Consider the following 21,673-nt stretch of genomic DNA (forward strand, 5'->3'; position numbering starts at 1 on the left):
AAATTAATAATGATGGTGTTTAAAAAAAAAAAAAAAACTGATGCAACTAAACCAAAGAAAAATTTCAGGGAACAGTCTTTTTAAGAAGGAGTAAAAAGAAAATCTTAGACAAAAAAAAACCTCACTAGCTAAAAGTTTTTACAAAAGCCTGGTTTGCTTACATACGGAATGAAATGGAACAGTTCCTGTATATGTGAGCTGAATTTGCACACTAAGGAATCCTGAAGACACACATGAAGACATAGCCAGGTACACCAGGAAAAGACCCATTTTAAAAGATTGGTACTATGGTGCCTGAGTGGCTCAGCTGGTTAAGTGTCTGCCTTTGTCTCAGGTCATAATCCCAGGGTTCTGGGAATGAGCCCCCTGTCAGGCTCCCTGCTCAGTGGGAGTCTGCTTGTCTGTCTCTTAAGACTCCCTCTGCCCCTCCCCATTCTCTCTCTCTCTCTCTGATAAATAAACAAATCTTAAACAGAAATAAAAACACACTTACTGCTATCTCTTAACACTGAATACTGAATACACAGGAAGATAAATAAATAAATATAAAATATTAATTTAAAAAAGTCATGGAAACATGTTATTTCAAATGCTATGTAAAAGACACTATCATCTAAATGCATAATGACTCTATGACCCTTCTAAATTACAAACATTATTTTAAAAATTAAACTGAAAAAGGAAATGATTTTAAAATACATAAAATTTAGATATTTGTATTTTATAAATATAACTAGCAAAATGAGAGAACACAACACAATTGCTATATTCACTATATTTTGCTATATAATATGCTGTATTTTTTCCCTTCCACTGATTAATGTATGAGGAGTAAAACACAATAGTAATGCTGGAAAAGACTAAGCAGTATGGAGAGAGCATCCACCATAAGGATCCTACATGTTCAGTGAAATCAAAGAGCTGACTTTGTAAAATTTTGTAAACACAGTTCTGTACTTATTGGGCCCAAACCTTAGTACAGAGTTCGGTTACATATGCATTTAAATCAACTCTACCAAGACATACTTAGACACTCACATACATTAGCCTGCAATTTAATATGTGAAATTTTACCTTCGGGAGGGTTAACTCAAAGTTAAGATGAAATGGCAGTAAACAAGAGAAACAACCTGTTTCTTTTGCCACAGGCAAAAGGATAAGGCTAATAATAGGGAAGAATGAACAAAATCCCAGAGTGCTTATTTCCAGGAGGAAGGGTGGGGAATGTGGGGAATGTGATCAGGAACGCCTCAGTAGCACTTAAGATTTTCTACTTTTTAAATCAAGTGGTGAACTCTAAGCAGATTCATAGGTGTTCATTCTATTATTATGCTTAATTTACATGTGTCAAGTATCACATTAGAAAAAAGAAAAGAGGGGCGCCTGGTTGGCTCAGTTGGTAGAGCATACAACTCTTGATCTCAGGGTTGTGCATTCAAGTCCTATATAGGGCATGGAGTCTACTTAAAAAAATAAATAAAATAAAATAAAAAAGAAATTCTCTATCTCCCAAAATAAAAAGAGCTCATAATATCTGCCCGAAATTAATTAGGCTGGATTACGTTTGGTTTTATATTCCAAAACTGGTCTTGGAAATAAGGGTCAAATGGATAAATTTTTAATCTAATTTTAAAATAAGTATATTAATAAATGAGTCAAATTAAATAAATGCCATTGTTAAATCCAGCTCTAGCCTATTTGGAATCTACAAAGGAGTTCCTTACTAGAATCAGCTTAATAAAGTAGATTACAGCTGAAATTTAATGGCTATACTACTATTGATTTGTATCACAAAGCCTGGCAACAATTTAGGAGAAAAAGTGGAGAAAATGAAGAAGCCCTGTTTCACTGGGGCAAAGCATACAAAGGCCATTGACAAGGAAACAAAGGATTTTTTAGAATCGGGGTGGCAGACAGTAGTAACAGTAAATACTGTCAGGTGACAATTCTTTCAACTGGTAGGAGACTTCAGAAGGCAGTGGACAGACGTGGAAAGAGCACAAGGTTTGGCAGCCGGACAGACCCGAATACAAACTTGAGCTCTACAACTTGCTAGCTAGATGTTCATAAAAGAATAGAGGAAGAGGAAAGGGGCTGGGGGAGTCACACAGTCTCATCTACAGAACTACATTCAGAACTATTGGAGGTAGCTCCTGTGTCCATGCCTCTTACACAGACCACAGCTGCTATCAGGGTTGCAGAGAAAAAAGCTACAGAAAACAGAGGCAGGCAGTAGAATTTCAGCAGACCTACTATCTCCTACATCCTCCTTTCAGAGGTATTAGCAACACAGTGGGAAAAGCTCTCATGAACACAATATAACGTATCTTATATTACAGCACACTGATGTACGGAAGGAGCATTTTCCAGCAGGGCAAGGGTCAGAGAAGAAAGGAAGAATAATGCTTTCTGATGGTGGCTTCTAGTGTTTATACATATTTTTTCTTCCTAAAAAGTATTTACAGTGGTGTTTTCTTTTTTTTTTTCTTAGCCTCCTAGAACAAGATCTTAGCTGATCGTGTGAATTTCTGAACCTGTTTAAAAGTCAGAACCTGCAAACTCAAGCAAAGCTATTTCTGTTAGAGTCTGGCATTCAAACCAGTGAGCCCTGCCCCAGTTGGATGAATGTATATGTGAAGATACTAACTTTGGGGACATGCTGAGGCTTCTTCCACACTGTCTGGGTTTGGATACAGCAGTTACTGAGCAACTGTACAACTTTCACATGCCCTCCTTCCACATGTCAGGGTCTGCGTTCTTTCCCATCAACATCTACAAAAGCGTTAAAAGTAATAAAGTACTCATGACCACGTACATGTTTCTATTGAAAACTACCTGTGCTGCTCACTTACAATGGCCATTATATAGTTTTCTAAATAACATGTTACTATGTTACCGTACCATGGACACAGACTGACCTCTGATTTAACTAACTCCTTAGTCCTAAATACTAAGGAATGCTCCTGCAAGACTTCTGGTTCCTTTCCCACACTTTCAGAAACTGTCAATTTCTATAGCCTGCCAGTTATTAATTTGCACTTAGGCAAGTTGCGTAATCTCTCTGAGACTTCATTTTCCTAGCTGTAAAGGGGAGATAAATACCTGTCACGCAAGGTTGCTATTAGTAATTAAATAAAATAAATAATAAAATAAATAAAATATAAAATAAAATCCTAGCACATTGTAGGTGTTAAATAAAAGTGAGTTGAATCAAAACTCCATGCCTGCTGTAATTCTCCCATTGATAGCAAATTTAGTCCTGTTTCTCCTCAAATTAAGAACCTTTAGGGATGCCTAGGTGGATCAGTCAGTTAAGTGCCCAGCTCTTGATTTTGGCTCAAGTCATGATCTCAGGATTGTGAGATTAGGCTCCCTGCTGGGTGTAGAGCCTGCTTAAGATTCTCTCTCTCCCCCTGCCCCTACCCGCCTCCTTCTCTTAAAAAACAACAAAAACCTTTAATGGCTGTCCATGGGTAAGAAAAGTTGAAACTCCTTAACTTTGCAAACCCAGCACAACAAGCTAGCTGCAACCAACTTTTTTCGGCTCCCTGAAAAAAGCCTCACTTCCCTCCTCAACACATAAATTCTTCATTCGAGTCTCAAAAAATGTTCTTCAGGGCGCCTGGGTGGCTCAGTGGGTTAAAGCCTCTGCCTTCGGCTCGGGTCATGATCTCAGGGTCCTGGGATTGAGCCCCACATCGGGCTCTCTGCTCAGTGGAGAGCCTGTTTCCTCCTTCTCTCTCTGCCTGCCTCTCTGCCTACTTGTGATCTCTGTCTGTCAAATAAGTAAATAAAATCTTAAAAAAAAAAAAAAAAGTTCTTCAAATCAGCCATGGTCTTTGGAACCTTAATGCTTTTACACATCCTAATTCCTGTCTAGAATGCCACCACCAACCCTGACACTTCTCTGGTAAACTCACACTTAAAACTTCACATCCAAACGCAAACATTTTCTCTGCATTAAGTCTGCCCCACTGCCTAGAAATACTTAATTGTTCCTCTCTCTCTGTTTCAAAAGCATTTTAACTTACCTCTGTTATTACATTTACTTTGTAGTGTCCCTATCTGTTTACATATCTTTTTTTCTCCCATTAGAGCACATTAATCCACCCACTTCCAAACTAACAGCGCTGATTATTTCAGTTGGCCAGAACCATGTCCTTTTCATGAGTTTTTCCCCCAGCACAGTGCCGGGTACAGAGTAAGTCCACAATCAGCTGATCAGGGGCAGGAAACAGTCTGAGGAAATTAAGGTGGCTCTGAAAGAAGTAATAATGGCAAAGGAGAAAAGAGAGTGACTTATAAAGTGAATGCTCTTGGCTGCTACTCCTTCTTTCAGCTCCTATCAATGGGACTGGTTTCTTTACACTGTGTCATCCAGAGGCTTCCAGGGATATGCTCAGCATATTCTGAAACCAGACTTCTTCTGAAAGATAAATATGCCATACTTCAACCCTTTGTGAACAATGACTAACCATTAGTATTTTACAGCTGCATGATCATTGTCTTTATCTATAGAGTTTAACCCCCCCACAAAAGTCCTGAATTTATAAAATTTAAAGTGACACTTGTAAAATATGCCATTATTTTATGTAGTACTAAAACAAGAAAATGCTAAAAGAAAATGAAACTGATTGTTAAGACTCATCTCATAGAGCTTGTTTGTGTTTTATTATATGTCTTAGAATCAGTTAAATGAAATATAAAATGTAGTATCAGGTTTGAGAAAAAGCTTTTGATTACTGCCTGCTTTCCTTACGCTAATAGCAGGAAACAAAGAAACAAACAAAAACATTTGAAAACTTCAAAGACATTTCGTGTTCAGAATCTGACACAAAGGGCCAGGGAAGAGAGGTACTTGGTATGGAGCCAGATGGTGGCAGTGGAATAGCAAACAAGGAGATTAGTAACTCTCAAAAACATGACCGAATGCCTAAGGGATCATTCATTCAAAAATATCAACTGAGCAATTAGTATGTGCCTGGCATCATATTGGAGATGAAGGATATTATTATGAATAAAACTTTTTGTACTAAGGAAACACACTGTCTTGTCGTTCAGACAGACTTGATAAAACCACCACAGATATGGATGCATGTTTACAAACTGAGACAGGTGATACAAAGGAAAGGAACAGGATCCAGGAACACATATAGGAGAAAAGATGTGGAATAAACTGGGGGCACAGGAGTGCCTTCGTGGCCCAATCGTTTAAGCGTCTGTCTTTGGCTCAGGTCATGATTTCAGAGTCCTGGGATTGAACCCTGTGTCTGGCTTCCTGCTCATTGCGAGTCTGTTTCTCCCTCTCCTGCCTCTCCCCACTTGCTTGTCCTCTTTCTCGCAAATAAATAAACGATACCTTAAAAAAAAAAAAGATAAAATAAACTGAAGGGCACAGAGAACACATTCCTTAGGAATTAGTCTTTGAATAGATATTTGTAAGTCATGGTAGTGGTGCCATGGCTGTGTTATCAGTCAGAGGGAATTGCAAATGAAAAAGAGCTTTCAGGAACTGAAAGAATACCATTCTGGAAGCGTAAAGATGGAGAGTCAAAGAAATACGGGGCAGAGGTCACATTATACAGAGCTCTGCAGGCAACTGAGTATTAGTATGATAGGTTGGTGGTGGGAGGGGGATAAGCGTGGTGCATGAGAGCAGGCAAAGCTATTGTGGGATCTGATAAACTATGTGATGATGGTGGAGGTCAAGGAGACTGATGGGTTTAAGAGACATTCAGAGAGTAGAAAAAGGCAACAGCACATGCTAATCAACTGGGTATGAGTATTAAGGGAGAGGAAGTAGATAGGCTGCTTTCAGGTTTTCTGACTTTATGCACCTGGAAGGTATCACTCACCAAGACTGGGAACAGAGGAAGAAGCTCTGTTTGGGAAAAGATGGGCAGATGAGGATGTGGTGTGACTTTTATGAGTCTTGCCTCAGATACAGTGAGTTTGAGATGTCTTAAGGAGATCCAAATGGAAATGCTGACCAAGCAATTGGATATGTGGGAATAAAGCTCAAAGGAGTGTCTCAGCCCGAGAAAGGTTTGAGATTGAACACTGAGGACTTCAGACTGCTAAGGGACTGGCTGGTGGGGTGGAAGTTTTCATAGTTCCTTAACTCAGTACCTAGCGTATTTGTTCTCATCCTATAGGCTTCCTCTAACACTTAGCGCTGGAAGAATCTTTCCTTCGATTCCAACTGGAAAAAACATGTCAAGATGTCCCAAGTTTTAACTCTGAATATGTTTTTCAAAGAAACATGGTGTTTTGGTCATTGAACCAGTATTGTTTTTTGTTTTGTTTTGTTTTGTTTCGGCCATTGGGAAACATTCACATATGTTTATCCTTCTGAGTTCCAACAGCCCCCTTAACATGTGAAGTTTGGGAATATAAATGTTATATAATCCATCTATAATCTTGGGGACTGCATATATTGTTAGCTCTGAAACAATATCATATTAAAATAAAATTAGAGCAAGCAAAAGCAGTCACATGCATTTAAAAAATATAAATATAAATATAAAAGTATATAATATAAAATATTTTAAAAGTATAAAATATAAAAAAGTATAGTATAAAATATAAAAATATGTAAGTTGCTCAGTTTTGCAACTTAATAAGGATAATCTCATGAGCCTGTGTTTCCTATTGTATGAATACATCTACTACTGCAGAAATTTTGTGCAGATTAGAATATTATTAACATGCCTAACAGTATTTAGAAGTATATGTAATAGTAAATGCTATTATTTACTATTATAGTAATAGTAAGTGCTATTATTATTAACAAGAACATTTAAAAATAAAATTTCATTTAGAAGTATATGTATAGTAAATGCTATTATTTACTATTATAGTAATAGTAAATGCTATTATTATTAACAAGAACATTTAAAAATAAAATTGCATCAGTTTGCACTTGCAGAATAATGTGCACGTAACTCTCCATCTTGAGGAAGTACACAAAAGTAAGTGTAAGTCTGCTAGAACTTGTACAGGAATTCAGTAAAGTGTCAGGATATAAAATCAACGCACAGAAGTCAGTTGCATTTCTATACACCAACAACAAGACAGAAGAAAGAGAAATTAAGGAGTCAATCCCATTTATAGTTGCACCCAAAACCATAAGATACCTAGGAATAAACCCAACCAAAGAGGCAAAGAATCTGTACTCAGAAAACTATAAAGTTCTCACGAAAGAAACTGAGGAAGACACAAAGAAATGGAAAAATGTTCCATGCTCATGGATTGGAAAAACAAATATTGTCAAAATGTCTATACTACCTAAAGCAATCTACATGTTTAATGCAATTCCTATCAAAATACCATCAATTTTTTTCGAAGAAATGGAACAAATAATCCTAAAATTTATGTGGAACCAGAATAGACCTCGAACAGCCAGAGGAATGTTGAAAAAGAAAGCCAAAGTTGGTGGAATCCCAATTCCAGACTTCAAGCTCTATTACAAAGCTGTCATCATCAAGACAGTATGGGACTGGCACAAAAACTGACACATCGATCAATGGAACAGAATAGAAAGCCCAGAAACAGACCCTCAACTCTATGGTCAACTAATCTTCGACAAAGCAGGAAAGAATGTCCAATGGAAAAAAGACAGTCTCTTCAACAAATGGTGTTGGGAAAATTGGACAGCCACAATGCAGAAAAATGAAACTGGACCATTTCCTTACACTGCACACAAAAACAGACTCAAAATGGATGAAGGACCTCAATGTGAAAAAGGAATCCATCAAAATCCTTGAGGAGAACACAGGCAGCAACCTCTTCGACCTCAGCTGCAGCAACTTCTTCCTAGGAACATCGCCAAAGGCAAAGGAAGCAAGGTCAAAAATGAACTATTGGGACTTCATCAAGATCAAAAGCTTTTGCACAGCAAAGGAAACAGTCAACAAAACCAAAAGACAACTGACAGAATAGGAGAAGATATTTGCAAATGACATATCAGATAAAGGGCTAGTACCCAAAATCTATAAAGAGCTTATCAAACTCAACACCCCAAGAACAAACAATCCAATCAAGAAATGGGCAAAGGACATGAACAGACATTTCTGCAAAGAAGACATCCAGATGGCCAGATGACACATGAAAAAGTGCTCCAAATCACTCGGCATCAGGGAAATACAAATCAAAACCACAGTGAGAGACCACCTTACACCAGTCAGAATGGCTAAAATGAACAAATCAGGGAATGACAGATGTTGGAGAGGACGCAGAGAAAGGGGAACCCTCCTATACTGTTGGTGGGAATGTAAGCTGGTGCAACCACTTTGGAAAACAGCATGGAGGTTCCTCAAAAAGTTGAAAATAGAGCTACCCTATGACCCAGCAATCGCACTACTGGGTATTTACCCTAAAGATACAAATGTAGTGGGGTGCCTGGGTGGCTCAGTGGGTTAAAGCCTCTGCCTTCGGCTCAGGTCATAATCCCAGGGTCCTGGGATCAAGCCCCGCATCAGGCTCTCTGCTCAGCAGGGAGCCTGCTTCCTCCTCTCTCTCTGTCTGCCTCTCTGCTTACTTGTGATCTCTGTCTGTCAAATAAATAAATAAAATCTTAAAAAAAAAAAAAGATACAAATGTAGTGATCAGAAGGGGCACGTGCACCGGAATGTTTATAGTAGCAATGTTCACAATAGCCAAACTATGGAAAGAACCTAGATGTCCATCAACAGATGAATGGATAAAGAAGATGTGGGGTATATATATATATATATATATATATATATATACACACACACACACATATATATGTATATACACAATGGAATACTATGCAGCCATCAAAAGAAATGAAATCTTGCCATTTGAGATGACATGGATGGAACTAGAGGGTATTAGGCTGAGCGAAGTAAGTCCATCAGAGAAAGACAGTTATCATATGATCTCCCTAATATGAGAAGTTGAGAGACAAGATGGGGAGCTTGGGGGGGATAGGAAAGGAATAAATGAAACAAGATGGGATTGGGAGGGAGACAAACCATAAGAGACTCTTAATCTCACAAAACAATCTGAGGTTTGCCAGGGGGAGCAGGGTAGGGAGAGGGTGGTTGGGTTATGGACATTGGGGAAGGTATGTGCTATGATGAGTGCTGTGAAGTGTGTAAACCTGGCGATTCACAGAACGGTACCCCTGGGGCTAATAATACATTATATGTTAATAAAAAATTTTAAAAAGTTAAAAAAAAAGAAGTTAAAAAAATTAAAAAATAAAAATATGAATGAGACAGGAAAAAAAAATAAGTGTAAGCATCACAAGCCTATTATGCTACTGTCTCCACCTTTCTCTGTTTTAGCTGTTTTCTTCCTTTGAGCTTGACCAGATACTGTCAAGGAACATTAATAACTCTGTGCTGCTCTCTAGTGGTAAATACAGAATATAGTTTGTAAGTGACTGCTTTTTGAGACCCTTACAAACAGTGAAATTCTAAGAAAAACCAAATGAAAGTATTTAAGCGTCATTTTCAGTCTGTTACCACTGATAACAGATGAAGAATCACTCAGCACCCTGCTATCAATTTATTATTTTAACTAAAAATATTTTTCATGGGAATAAAAAGCAGAAACTGACGCTTATCATAACAGCAAATTTTAAAATTTTTATCACTTGTTAGATACCATGATCTGTTATTGCATTATATGAAGTGTGGTTTAGGAACTATCTTGGCTATAGTGAACATACACACACACTCACACACACACACACACATCCCACAACTAAAGTAGTCCTAAATATCTCAATTCTTACAAGACTAATTTCATTTTTTGCTTGATTTTGTTCAAATTTAGTATTTAAGTATACTTTTATTTGGTTAATAATTTAAATTCAATAGCTAAAATTTATATTATAATATCCTAAATTTATTGTATAATACTTACAACATGGTAAGTGTATCCTATTATCTCAACAAACGTGAAACAATTGAAATCATTTCTATTATTGTGCAAATCAATGGTGAAGTTAATTTTTTTCCTAACAAGGAAAAAAAAATGCAGTTGACTAGAAAAAAATGCTTGCTAAGTAAGTGTCTGGGATGAGGGTAGGGTAAGCGCAAGACTATATATCGAACCAAAACAAGTAAGAGAAAAACAACAATATGAACAAACTTAAAAGGATCCTTTCTCATGCTATATACCTTGACATTAATATAGTATTTTATTAAACTCTTTATATCCTATTTCTCTCCAGAAAGGACTGGAGGCAATTTTCAACAATAGACATATAGAATCATATTAGTAAAACAGAAATGGCAAATGAAATTCAAGAGAAATGAATATGCAAACATAGTTGACTAGTTTCGTTTTTATTTTTTAAGATTTTATTTATTTATTTGACAGAGATCACAAGTAGGCAGAGAGGCAGGCAGAGAAATGGAGGGGGAAGCAGGCTCCTCGCTGAGCAGGGAGCCCGATGCGGGCTCGATCACCAGGATCCTGGGATCATGATCTGAGCCGAAGGCAGAGGCTTTAACCCACTGAGCCACCCAGGCGCCCCTATTAGTTTCTTAACTAAGTTGCTGATATTGTGCTTCAAATTTGGAGCTGAGCTTCCTAGCAACCAGAGTAAAAAAGAAATCACGATTTACATACTTCTTACAGCAAAGAGGAGAGTAAGGCTTTTTAATCCCCCACCCCACACCCCCAGAAAAAAAGTATGTTCTGGTCTTAATTCTAAATCTTATTTATCATGTGGGCAACTAACAAGTGATACAATTAACAAACTCAACAAGAATTATTGCAAATTCAGAAATGAGATTTTTATATGCTGAGTTTGCTTGTTTGTTTTGCACTTAGGAGAGGCTAAATGAATGTAGCTCAAGTTTAAATGATCCGACTTAATCCAAACTCTCAGAGCAGTGGAGAGAGAACATGTCTTCAAAAACAATTTCTCTCAACCAGACTTTGGATAAGAGTTAAACAGCCCATAATTAAAAATATGTAACCTTGGGGCATATCAGTGGCTCAGTCAGTTGAACATCTGACTCTTGGTTTCAGCCCAGTTTGTGATCTCAGGGTCCTGAAATGGAGCCCAGGGCTGGGTTCTGTGCTCAGTGCAGCACCAGCTTGTCGCTCTCCCTCTGCGCCTCTCCCTGCTCTTTCTCAAATGAAATAAAATAAAATAAAATAAATAAATAAACAAATTCCCTTAAAAAAAAAAAAAATATATATATATATATATATATCTCCTTTAGTTAAAAGAGTCTGAAATCTATTAGTTTCCTATTTATTTCCTATTCATTCACTAGGTTAAAGCTCTTTGAAGGTAAAGGCCTATTTTCCAGTTCTTGTAGGACCTTTCACTGAGAATTGGTCACAGTGGTATTCAGTTAATACTAAAAATTTACTGATGTAGTAGGAAAACAAACCTCACCCTGGTGGTCTGGGTTTTTTTGTGAAGTGTTATTTTACTTTCATTTTTACCTTATAACAGTCTCCTCCAGGAATGATTTCCTGAATATATACCAAGGGACCTTCATTCCGGTTAATTCCTCCTAGGATCTTCAGACCAAGGCCTGTTTCCTTGGTAACTGTAATCATCTGAAAGGCAGGATCCCTAAGATAAAGTAAATTAGCATTCACAGGTTAGCCTAGAGATCTGTGCCTACTTTCTCTTTAAACTACGTGCTAAATCACATTCTTAGAACTAGATAACCCGAAATACTCAGTATATACTAGCAATGACATTTAGAAAAGTATGGTGATAGAAAAGCAATCAAACGGATTCTGTTACCTCTATTATTTATTTATTTTTCTATAGAAACAATCAAACCATAGAAGAAATCACAGCAATAATGCTTATTTCTTTGGAGCAGAACAAAGAAAAATACCTTCAACACAGGATTTAAATAAATTTAACGATGTATTGAAGATAACTGAAGAGATGTGTTTTTAGCTGACTTTTAGACTACACTAAGGGATTCCAAAATTAAAGATTTTATTTTAGTGAGTTAGGTAAGTGACTTTTTAAAAGACATGTCTGTGGCCATTTACAGCAAAATAAATCTGACCTCCACTTGAATCTCAAAGAGAAAAGTTTATCTTTTTAATTTAGGAAGAGTGTTTTCTGATAGAAAGCATGTGCTCCACCCATAATTTCCATCAGACGTAAGAGCAATGCCATTAGAAAAGAAGGAACTGTCAAAAGAATTCTGCAAAAGGTATACCCCCAAGTCGTGCTTCTGAACACTCCAGTAAGAGAGGAGACTTGTGCCAGTCTGAGAGAGCTTGAACAGAGTTTGAAATGAGGCTTAGGGCTGCCTGCTTTCCTCTGATGTACTGGGTACTGTGCTAAGAATATACACACATTATGCCATTCAACTTAGTATTTATACAACTCCTAAGATTACTACCCTCATTATTCTAAAAACACCAAAATCAAGAAAGGTTAACTTGGTGGTCTAAGGTTATGAAGCTGGAGAACAGCAATGGAAACCCAGTTTGTCTTACTCCAGAAGCAAAATGTGGTGTTAAGATCTCCTTGGTTGCTGTATTAAAGCCATTGTTGAATTACAGGACTTTCAGCTATCTTCAAACATATCAAAAAACTGAAACTGCTATTAAAAAAGAGTTGCCTCATATCTTACATATGATTATAGCTTTCAGAAAAGACTTTCTTAGCTTCTGCCATAGAAATTCTAACTATATCTTTAAGAAAGTGTGTATTTAAAACTTAAATCTTAAAAAATAGAAAGAAAGAAATTAAAATATATTTAAAAAAACCCAAACCCTTACAAACCTCCCTGCCTTTGAATATTTTGCTCTCTCTGCAGGACAGCCTCCAAGGTTGCATTATACTGAATCAGGCTCTAATGTTGGATGGCCTATCTGGTTACTAGGGCAAGTCAATTAGCTAGGAAAAGAGGCAGTTGGGATTGGGTCCACAATGTTTCACTGTTACAGATTTCAGAAGCTCAGCCCACTCTTGATGGAATATTAAATTGTACGGGCATAACGGAGTGAAACCTAGACATGAGAGAGTGGAACGGGAAAGGGAATTAAAGGACCTTATTTGGTGCCTCCCATAACCTCTTAAACCGTCTAAATGCGGGTTTCCTTCAATGGGGACAGCATATAATCTCTACCATATATTATTGTTTCAGTAAAAGGTCCCTCCTTTTCTAATACCAACAGAGTGTCTGTATTTCATACAGTATTTCCTTGCAAGGACCTTATTTTAAAACCCCCTTATGTTAAGAATTTATATTATTTACTTCTTTTGGCTATTAAAAATAGTTCTGCTGCTCAACGTTAATCACAGAGAACTGCAAGTTAAAACCAGGCAGAGATATTGCTACTCACCTATCAGATCAACATAAACTTAAAACTGAAAATGTACTCAGATGGTAAGGATACCGGAAAGAGTACTCTTGTACACTGTTGATGGGAATGCAAAATGGCACAACTCCTAACGAGATAATTTGGTAATCTCTAAATTTACCTTCTGACCCAGAAATTCCCTTTCTAGGAATTCATCCCAAAGATACTCTGGCATAAAATACAAAATAACTTGTCTACAGGGTTATTTATTTTGACATAATTTGTAATGTCCAAAACTTGCAAACAATGGATGTCCATCAATAAGGTACTGACTGAGGGCACCTGGGTGGCTCATTCCGTTAAGTGTCTGCCTTCGGCTCAGGTCATGATCTCACGATCCTGGGATCAAGCCCCTCATCGGGCTCCCTGCTCAGTGGGGAGCCTGTTTCTCCCTCTCCCTCTGCCACTCCCCCTGCTTGTACTCTTTCATTCTCTGTAAAATAAATAAATAAAATCTTAAGAAAAAAATTAAAAAAAAAAAAAGGTACTGGCTGAATAAATTATGGTACATTCATAGGATAGAACCTACACAGTTATAACAAGGTACAATGAAGACGTTTATAGACTGATAGGATCAACAGGATATAATTTAAGTTAAAAAAAAAAAAAGGCAAGATCAAAAAGTATAGCTACCTTTTTGTTAAGAATATGCTGGCATGGGGCACCTGGATGGCTCAGTGGGTTAAGCCTCTGCCTTTGGCTCAGGTCATGATCTCAGGGTCCTGGGATCAAAATCAAGCCCTACATTGGGCTCTCTGTCCATCGGGAAGACTGCTTCCTCACTCTCCCCCACTGCCTGCCTCTCTGCCTGCTTGTGATCTCTCTCTGTGTCAAATGAATAAATAAAATCTTAAAAAAAAAAAAAAAAGGAAGAAGAATATGCTGGCAAGTGGAACCTAAGAGGCGGAGCCAAAACATCTGGGGCCATCTTGCCTCAGTCATAGGATTCTTTCCCATTGGCTTGATTTTGCCTTAAGTAGTTGGACAAAACTCTGTGCTGTCCCAGGAAGTCAAACTGTTCAGCACCAGGGCATAGAGCTCTGTGCATGGAGTTCTTTGCATACCACATAGATGGGCCTGGCCTGTGCCCCTTGGAGACTAGAGTTTTCCAGTGCTCTTAGGAGGAGGTGTCAGAGAAAGAAATTCTGAATTTAACTGGCTTGATACTCATCTCCAGGGAAGACCTGTGAGCCTGAGCTGAAGGACTGGTGTGCATTTGTTCAGTGTTATATATACACATATAATAACATGCATATATATTTATATGTATTTGCTTATACAGAAGCAGCACTGAAAAGGAACTAAGAATAAAAATGGTTATCTATAGGAAGAATGAAGTCACAGAGTGAATGAAGGCCAAGAATGACTTCTCTGAATATACCTTGTTATATGTGTGTTACATGTTTACATGTCTGCATGCCCTTTGGAATGTGACTTTTCTGTTTCTTCCATTAAAATGTAAAGTCTGTATCTCTACCCTTTGAATTTGGACTTGGCTATCTGAATTGCTTCAGTCAGTGGTACACAAGCAAATGTGAGGGAAATAGACATTTGAAAAAACACTTGGGCGTGTTGCTTGGAACCATTCTGCCATCATATGAAAGAGCCTGAGCTAGCCTCCTAGAGCATGAGATCAGGTTCAAAGAGACACCAGTCTAGCCTTTCCAGATGAGGCGCCAACACATGTGAATGGGGCCATCTTACACTTTGGGTACATACCAGAAGAACTGCTCAGCCAAACTCCAAATCATGAGAAAGAATAAATGCTTGTTGTTTTGAGGCATTTAGGGTGATTTGTTACTCAGCAAAAATTAATCTCTCATTATTTTTATACTGGGATCATAAAATATTTTAGATATTTGAAAAAAATCAGATCAAAATTTTAAAAAAGCAATTTCTACAAAGAATTATAAAAAAGAATGCAGAATTTATCCCCTACACTGATTTACATTAGAAGGTAACTATTGATCAACTTCCTTATTATGCTACCTTAGACCACAATTAACTATATAAAATTTTCAATCAGAAGCTCATTAACATTCCACATATTTCAAACTAGGACAGCTCAAAACAAAGTAAATTTAATTTAAAGATTACTTTTCAAGTAGATTGGATGATACCACAGCAGATGTATTTTTATTCATGATTTTTCAACAGGAGCCTTGGATTTAACTGGGTAAATGAAGATCTTGATGCAGAGTCTAGAAATTCTTCTTTTCCTAAGAATGCAGAAGTAGAAAATAAATGTTCACGTCTTAAGAGTAGTCAAATTCAATGTCAACTTTGCATAAAACATCACATACACGTATGTACATGTGAGGTATGTTTTATATATTCTGAAGTACGGCACTTCAGTCAATGCTGATAATATCTGAGAAATACAAAGATAGTTCGATAAACAGACAGATAAATATAGCTATAGGACCACATCCACATGATTATCTGTATCTATATAAAATCTGCCTTTTCTGGCAGAGGTGAAGAACATAGCTAAGCTTCAGGTAACTATTACAGTTTCCATCGTTAATACACTTAAAAATCACATAATAATAAAAGACCGTGACAAATATCTCTTGTAATCACAAGGCTAGAAAGTTTATAGTCAGAATGTGTGTAAAATAATTATACAATACATCCTTGAAGGAAAAAAAAGAAATTCCTATCGTCTTACCAGCTATCTTGAGGGACTTCCTGCAGATCTTATATTACTTTGATGCATATTATGCCATAAGCTTCTTAAATACTTTCCTATGAAAAGAAAAAATATACATATATGATTTTAATGTCGCATATAGCTCCCCTGTGAAAATTAAAGAGAATGGTATAGTTTCACTGCACTAAAAAAGCTGTATTTGAATAGACCTTTACCATCTCTGCATAAAAAATATAAATAAAGTATAGAAACTTTAAAGACATTAAGAACATTTAGCACAACCCTCTTATTAAAGAAATGAATAACTAGATTCAGAAACTGTGTGCTGTTCCCCACAAAAATGAGAAACAGAGGAAATAGTCAGTGGTTGTTTTTCTAGCTAGCACTTCAGGCTTCAGAGCCTTAAGCACGGACCTTGACATTAGAGACACCTGGACTCCAATTTGAGCTTCTAGGCTTCTCCAAGCTATAGTTTCTTCATAGGTACAGGAACTACCTTGACTGTAGTGATGGTTTTACAAACGCATAAACATGTCGAAACTTACCAGATTTTCTAATGATAAATATGTACTCTTTGTTATAAATTAGTTATATCTTGGGGCACCAGGGTGGCTCAGTTGGATGAATGTCCAACTCTTGATTTCGGCTCAGGTCATGATCTCAGGGTTGTGAGATCAAGCCCTGCATGGGGCTCCATGCTGAGCATGGAACCTGCTTAAGAGTCTTTCCTTCTACTCCTCCCCACCTCCCTTGCAGGTGCACATGCTCTCTCTCTAAAAAAAAAAAAGAATAATAATAATAAAATAAACAAAAATAAATCATATCTTAAGAAAGCTAAAATTTTTTTTAAATGTGATTTTCATTTAAAGTTGGCAGAATGGGGGGGTGCCTGGGTGGCTCAGTGGGCTAAAGCCTCTGCCTTCAGCTCGGGTCATGATCCCAGGGTCCTGGGATCGAGCCCCACATCGGGCTCTCTGCTCAGCAGGGAGCCTGCTTCCTCATCTCTCTCTGCCTGCCTCTCTGCCTACTTTTGATCTCTGTCTGTCAAATAAATAAAAAAATTAAATAAAATCTTTAAAGTTGCCAGTATGGAAAGGGGCTGGGGAGATGGACAAAATAGGTGAAGGGGAGTGGAGGTACAGGGTCCCAGTTATAGAATAAGTCATAAAGAGCCCACTTTATAAGTATAAACTCATAATATTCATGAATAAATGGGAGAAGAACCATCATGTAAAATGTTTGACAAATTTCTGGAAGACAAAAAAAAGGATGGTAAGATGATAACTCATAAAGAGAGACCACAGAAGCTGAAAGCTAGGGGCAAGGCCTCCTGAACACTTTTTTTTCTTTCCTTTTTTAAGAAAAAGAATGAGCATGAGAGCGGGGCGGGGGGGGGGGTGGATTGGGGAGGAGACAGAGAAAGAGAGAGACGATCTTACGTAGATTCCATGCCCAGCACGTAGCCTCATGTGGGGCTCCACCTCACAACACTGAGATCATGACCTGAGGCAAAATCAAAAGTCAGACACTTAACCAACTGAGCCACCCAGGTGCCCCGACTTCTTAAACATCGGTGAGCTGGAGCACAGAGAGAGAAAATGGGAATATGTGTACAGTGTACTGGGGTGAACAGAGGTGGCATGCCATACCTCTAAGTTACTGCAGGGAAATCAGTAACTCACCACACCAGTAACTGATTCAAAGCAAAATTCTGCCTCAAAAACAGCTGGCGGGAGATGCAGGAAGAACCTGTCTTGCAGAATTCCAGAGAGGCTGAGGACTAAGAAACCCAAAGTTCTAGGGAGAGCAAAACAAAGCACAGAACTACAGTCAAGGCAATCATCCCAGCTCTTCTCTAACTATTAAATGAGGAAGAAATCACAGATTCTGCAGTAAATCATTTGAATGGTCCTTCTGGGAACCCAACATAGTGTTGTTCCACTGGCCTGAATGTTAAAATCCTGCTTCAACTTTCACAGTCTCTGTGGTAGCAAGCAACGGGAACAGGGGAAGCATGCAGATGAAAAGCAGCAGAGAAATGAAGCCAAAGTGAGTAAGATCCCCATCTAGTGGTAATTTTTCCTAACTGGACATAGAGTCCTCAAGTGATGAAACCTAACCTGGGTCTAATGGATATATCGTGGCTAAACTGTACAACAGATTTCATATAAGGTCAAACTTAACAAGGCATTTTAAAATATTACAATGAAATTTAAGTGTTTAAATTACTTCATTCACTTAACATGCCTGACAGTGTCCTGAGTGCTGGAGGTGAGATAAAAAGCAAAGTCTGTTCCCAGAGAATAGTCAAGTAAACAGACATCAGGAAGGTGCTAGGTGCTCTGACAGTGGTGTGCGCAGGAGGGCTAGGAAAGCACTGATGAAGGCCACTTGCCCAGGATGGAATTATCATTAAGCACCAATGTGGCCAGGCACCATGTTAGAAGATTTTACCCTCCCTCAAAGGAGCCCCACAAGGCAGGTATTATTACGTATTTATATTTATATAAATGAAAGGTATTTTCATAAATAAAAACCTCGTCATGGAGAAGCTATGTGACTTGTCCATGACCATAAGACTAAGCAGTTTTATTTTTTATTTTTTTTGAAGATTTTATTTATTTATTTGACAGAGACAGAGAGAGACAGCACAAGTAGGCAGAGCAGCAGGTTGAGAGAGAGGGAGAAGCAGGCTCTCCACTGAGCAGGGAGCCCAATGCAGGCCTCTATCCCAGGACCCTGGGATCATGACCTGAGCTGAAGGCAGCTGCTTAACTGACTGAGCCACCCAGGCACACTTTTAAATTTTAAACAATTTTTAAAGTGGAATATGAATCCAGTTCTCTCAAGATCCAAACCCAACCTTTTTCCACTACAGCATGCTGAGAAACTGATTTATGTGGGAAAACATTCTCTGAAAATATAAGATGAGAGAGTATTAACAGTACTAGTAGGCTGTCTATATGGAGATGATACTGTTGATTAAACTAACAGAAATTGGGCACCTGGGTGGCTCAGTGGGTTAAAGCCTTTGCCTTCAGCTCAGGTCATGATCCCAGGGTTCTGGAATTGAACCCTGCATCGGGCTCTTGGCTCAGCAGGGAGCCTGCTTCCTTTCCTCTCTCTCTGCCTGCCTCTCTGCCTACTTGTGATCTCTGTCTGTTAAATAAATAAAATCTTAAAAAAAAAAAAACAGAAATGGGTTTAATTTTATCCATCCAAACAGCAGCCTTTTTTTTTTTAATAAGCTAGGTATTCACTGTCGTATCTTTAAACCTTAAATATCATAAAATGCCTTTCCTTTCCCTCTCTTTTATTTATTCCCTATTTCTTCCTTTACAGAAGCTAGCAAGCCCCTCACCCAAAAGGGGTTCTATGTTACAAACACACATAGACAGACAGACAGACACACATACACCCCAAACTTCACATTATTAATGAATGACATAGAAGGAAAACATTCTATTCTTTTACAAAAAAATATGCCCATTCAAGGAAAATACACTGTTTTTCTAGTTTAGTGACTCATAAGGGGGAAAATGTGAGGTCAGCAAAAAACAGAGAAAGTGGAACACTGGAGGAAAAAATTCTTGTTTCATACAATAAATCTATTCCAGAAAACTTAAATTAGAGCTTTACTTTGGTTAAAAGTTTTAATTCTATATCATTAGAAAGCTCATTAGATAAAAAACCCGCCCATGATGCATATGTTTGAATAACACTTAATAATTTATATTCCCCAAGAGATGGCACACAATACTTTCTAAAACTGGTTCTTTTTACCAGACCAAAAATACAGAAAATAAAAAGGAAAGGGACAAAAACATCTGGCAGAAAAGATGGTAAACATTGACTTGATGAAATTACAATATTGAATGGTCATAATATTGATAGTGAAACAGTATGTCTTTTTAGTCTTTTAAAAATAGCTAATACATTCTAATGAGGTATATGTAATGAACGTATATATCCATCTTAACTATCTCCACACCATTTCCACACATGTAAGTACTCACCGTTTTTGTTTCTTGTGAATACTTTTAGTCCTTTATGCATAAACAAATATGAATACATATTGACTCCTTCGCTTTTGTTTCAACTAAGAAAGTAGGTTATAACCAGCACAAAGCATGTAGCTGTTCATGTTGTACACTGTACAACCCCTGAGGGAATGGGTCATATACATGATATAAACAGGTCCTCTGGTGTAATCTGCTGTTTTTTTTTTTTAATTAATGTACAACCTGGAATTATTTCTGTATTTTTGCATAGCACCCTAATCCTTTTTTTCTTTTTTTTTTAAGAGGGAAAATCTTAGGCAGGCTCCATGCCCAGTGTGAAGCCTGATGTAGGGCTTGATCTCACAACCCTGAGATCGTACCTGATCTCAAATCAAGAGTTGGACACTTAACTGACCGAGCCCAGGTAACTCCCCCAATTCTTATTTTCCATAGCTGCATGCATTCCATTTTATGGATGGACCCTATTTATTTACCCCCTTATTGATAGATACTTAAAATTGTTTCACATTTTTTGATATTATAAACATGCCATAATGAAACCCTATATATAGATCATATTGAATGTGTACAAATTTATCTGTATGACAAATTCACAAAAACAGATTATCAGCATTTGCACACACTTGATATTTTGATAGAAATTGCCAAACTGCCCCCAATCATCAACTGCCCTAATTTACCATCCCTCCAATAATAGTGCCTGATACTCCCAATCCTCACCCACATGGTGTATTACATAACTATTGGATTTTTTTTTTTTACAATCTTGTTGATAAAAGCGGGCTCTTAAGATCTTAAGTCTGATGAGGCCGAACATTTGTTTTTATGTTTTAAGAACCATTTAGTATCTCCTTTTATGTGAACTGTATTTTTATATCTTCTGCCAGTTTTTCTCTTCATGGTTAGCTCTTTTCTGTCTAGTTTCTAGGAGTTCTTATGTCCCAGGGAGACTATCTCCTTTGTCTTCACTAAGAATTGCAAATATATTTTCCTCTTTTATTCTTAGTTATGAATCTTGTTGCTATTGTTGTTACACAAAAGCCTATGGCTAAATTTATCAATCTTACATGATTTGGGGGTTTTAAATCAAATATAAGTCCTTATTTACACCAAAGTTATAAAGAACTCTCATATTTTCTTCTACTGTTTTTATAATATCATTTAAAAATCTTAGTCATTTGGAATCCATCCTAGAACACAGTATAAAGTATACATCCGGGACGCCTGGGTGGCTCAGTTGGTTAAACCGCTGCCTTCGGCTCAGGTCATGATCCCAGGGTCCTGAGATCGACTCCCACATCGGGTTCCTTGCTCGGCAGGGAGCCTGCTTCTTTCACTGCCTCTGCCTACTGCTCTGCCTGCTTGTGTGTACTCTCTCTCTGGCAAATAAATAAAATCTTAAAAAAAAAAAAGTATACATCCAACTCTTATTTTCTCCCAAGAACATCCCTCAGTTGTCTCAATATCATTAAACAATCCATCTTTTCTCACTGATTTGAGATTAGACCTTTATCATATATCAAATCTCATACGTATTTGGCCCCACTTCTGTACTTTTTATTCTGGCCCATTGGTTAGTCTATCTCAATAATGGGGTCTTTATCTGTTTTACAGCTGGTAAATCCAACCCTCCCTCATTACTTCTTTTGTTAACCAAGTTTTC

General features: G+C 37.5%; 1 protein-coding gene across 2 annotated transcripts in view; it reads right to left on the bottom strand.

Annotated features, from left to right (window-relative positions):
- The window catches only part of STXBP4 (syntaxin binding protein 4), a 161,622-nt gene that overhangs the window by 133,252 nt on the left and 6,697 nt on the right, over nucleotides 1-21,673 (bottom strand). Inside the window, exons 2-5 of one of the 2 annotated variants that reach the window (XM_080825321.1) lie at nucleotides 17,428-17,491; nucleotides 16,007-16,083; nucleotides 15,433-15,554; nucleotides 11,440-11,572 (exon numbers count right to left, since the gene is read on the bottom strand). In XM_080825321.1, the coding sequence (XP_080681447.1) occupies nucleotides 11,440-11,572; nucleotides 15,433-15,479 (180 nt within the window). In that variant the 5' untranslated portion in view covers nucleotides 15,480-15,554; nucleotides 16,007-16,083; nucleotides 17,428-17,491. The remainder of the gene's footprint in view (nucleotides 1-11,439; nucleotides 11,573-15,432; nucleotides 15,555-16,006; nucleotides 16,084-17,427; nucleotides 17,492-21,673) is intronic. The other variant, XM_080825320.1, reaches the window with a different exon arrangement.

Source organism: Martes martes (assembly GCF_963455335.1).
Source record: "Martes martes genome assembly, chromosome: 16".
In the NCBI taxonomy this organism is placed as follows: Eukaryota; Metazoa; Chordata; class Mammalia; order Carnivora; family Mustelidae; genus Martes; species Martes martes.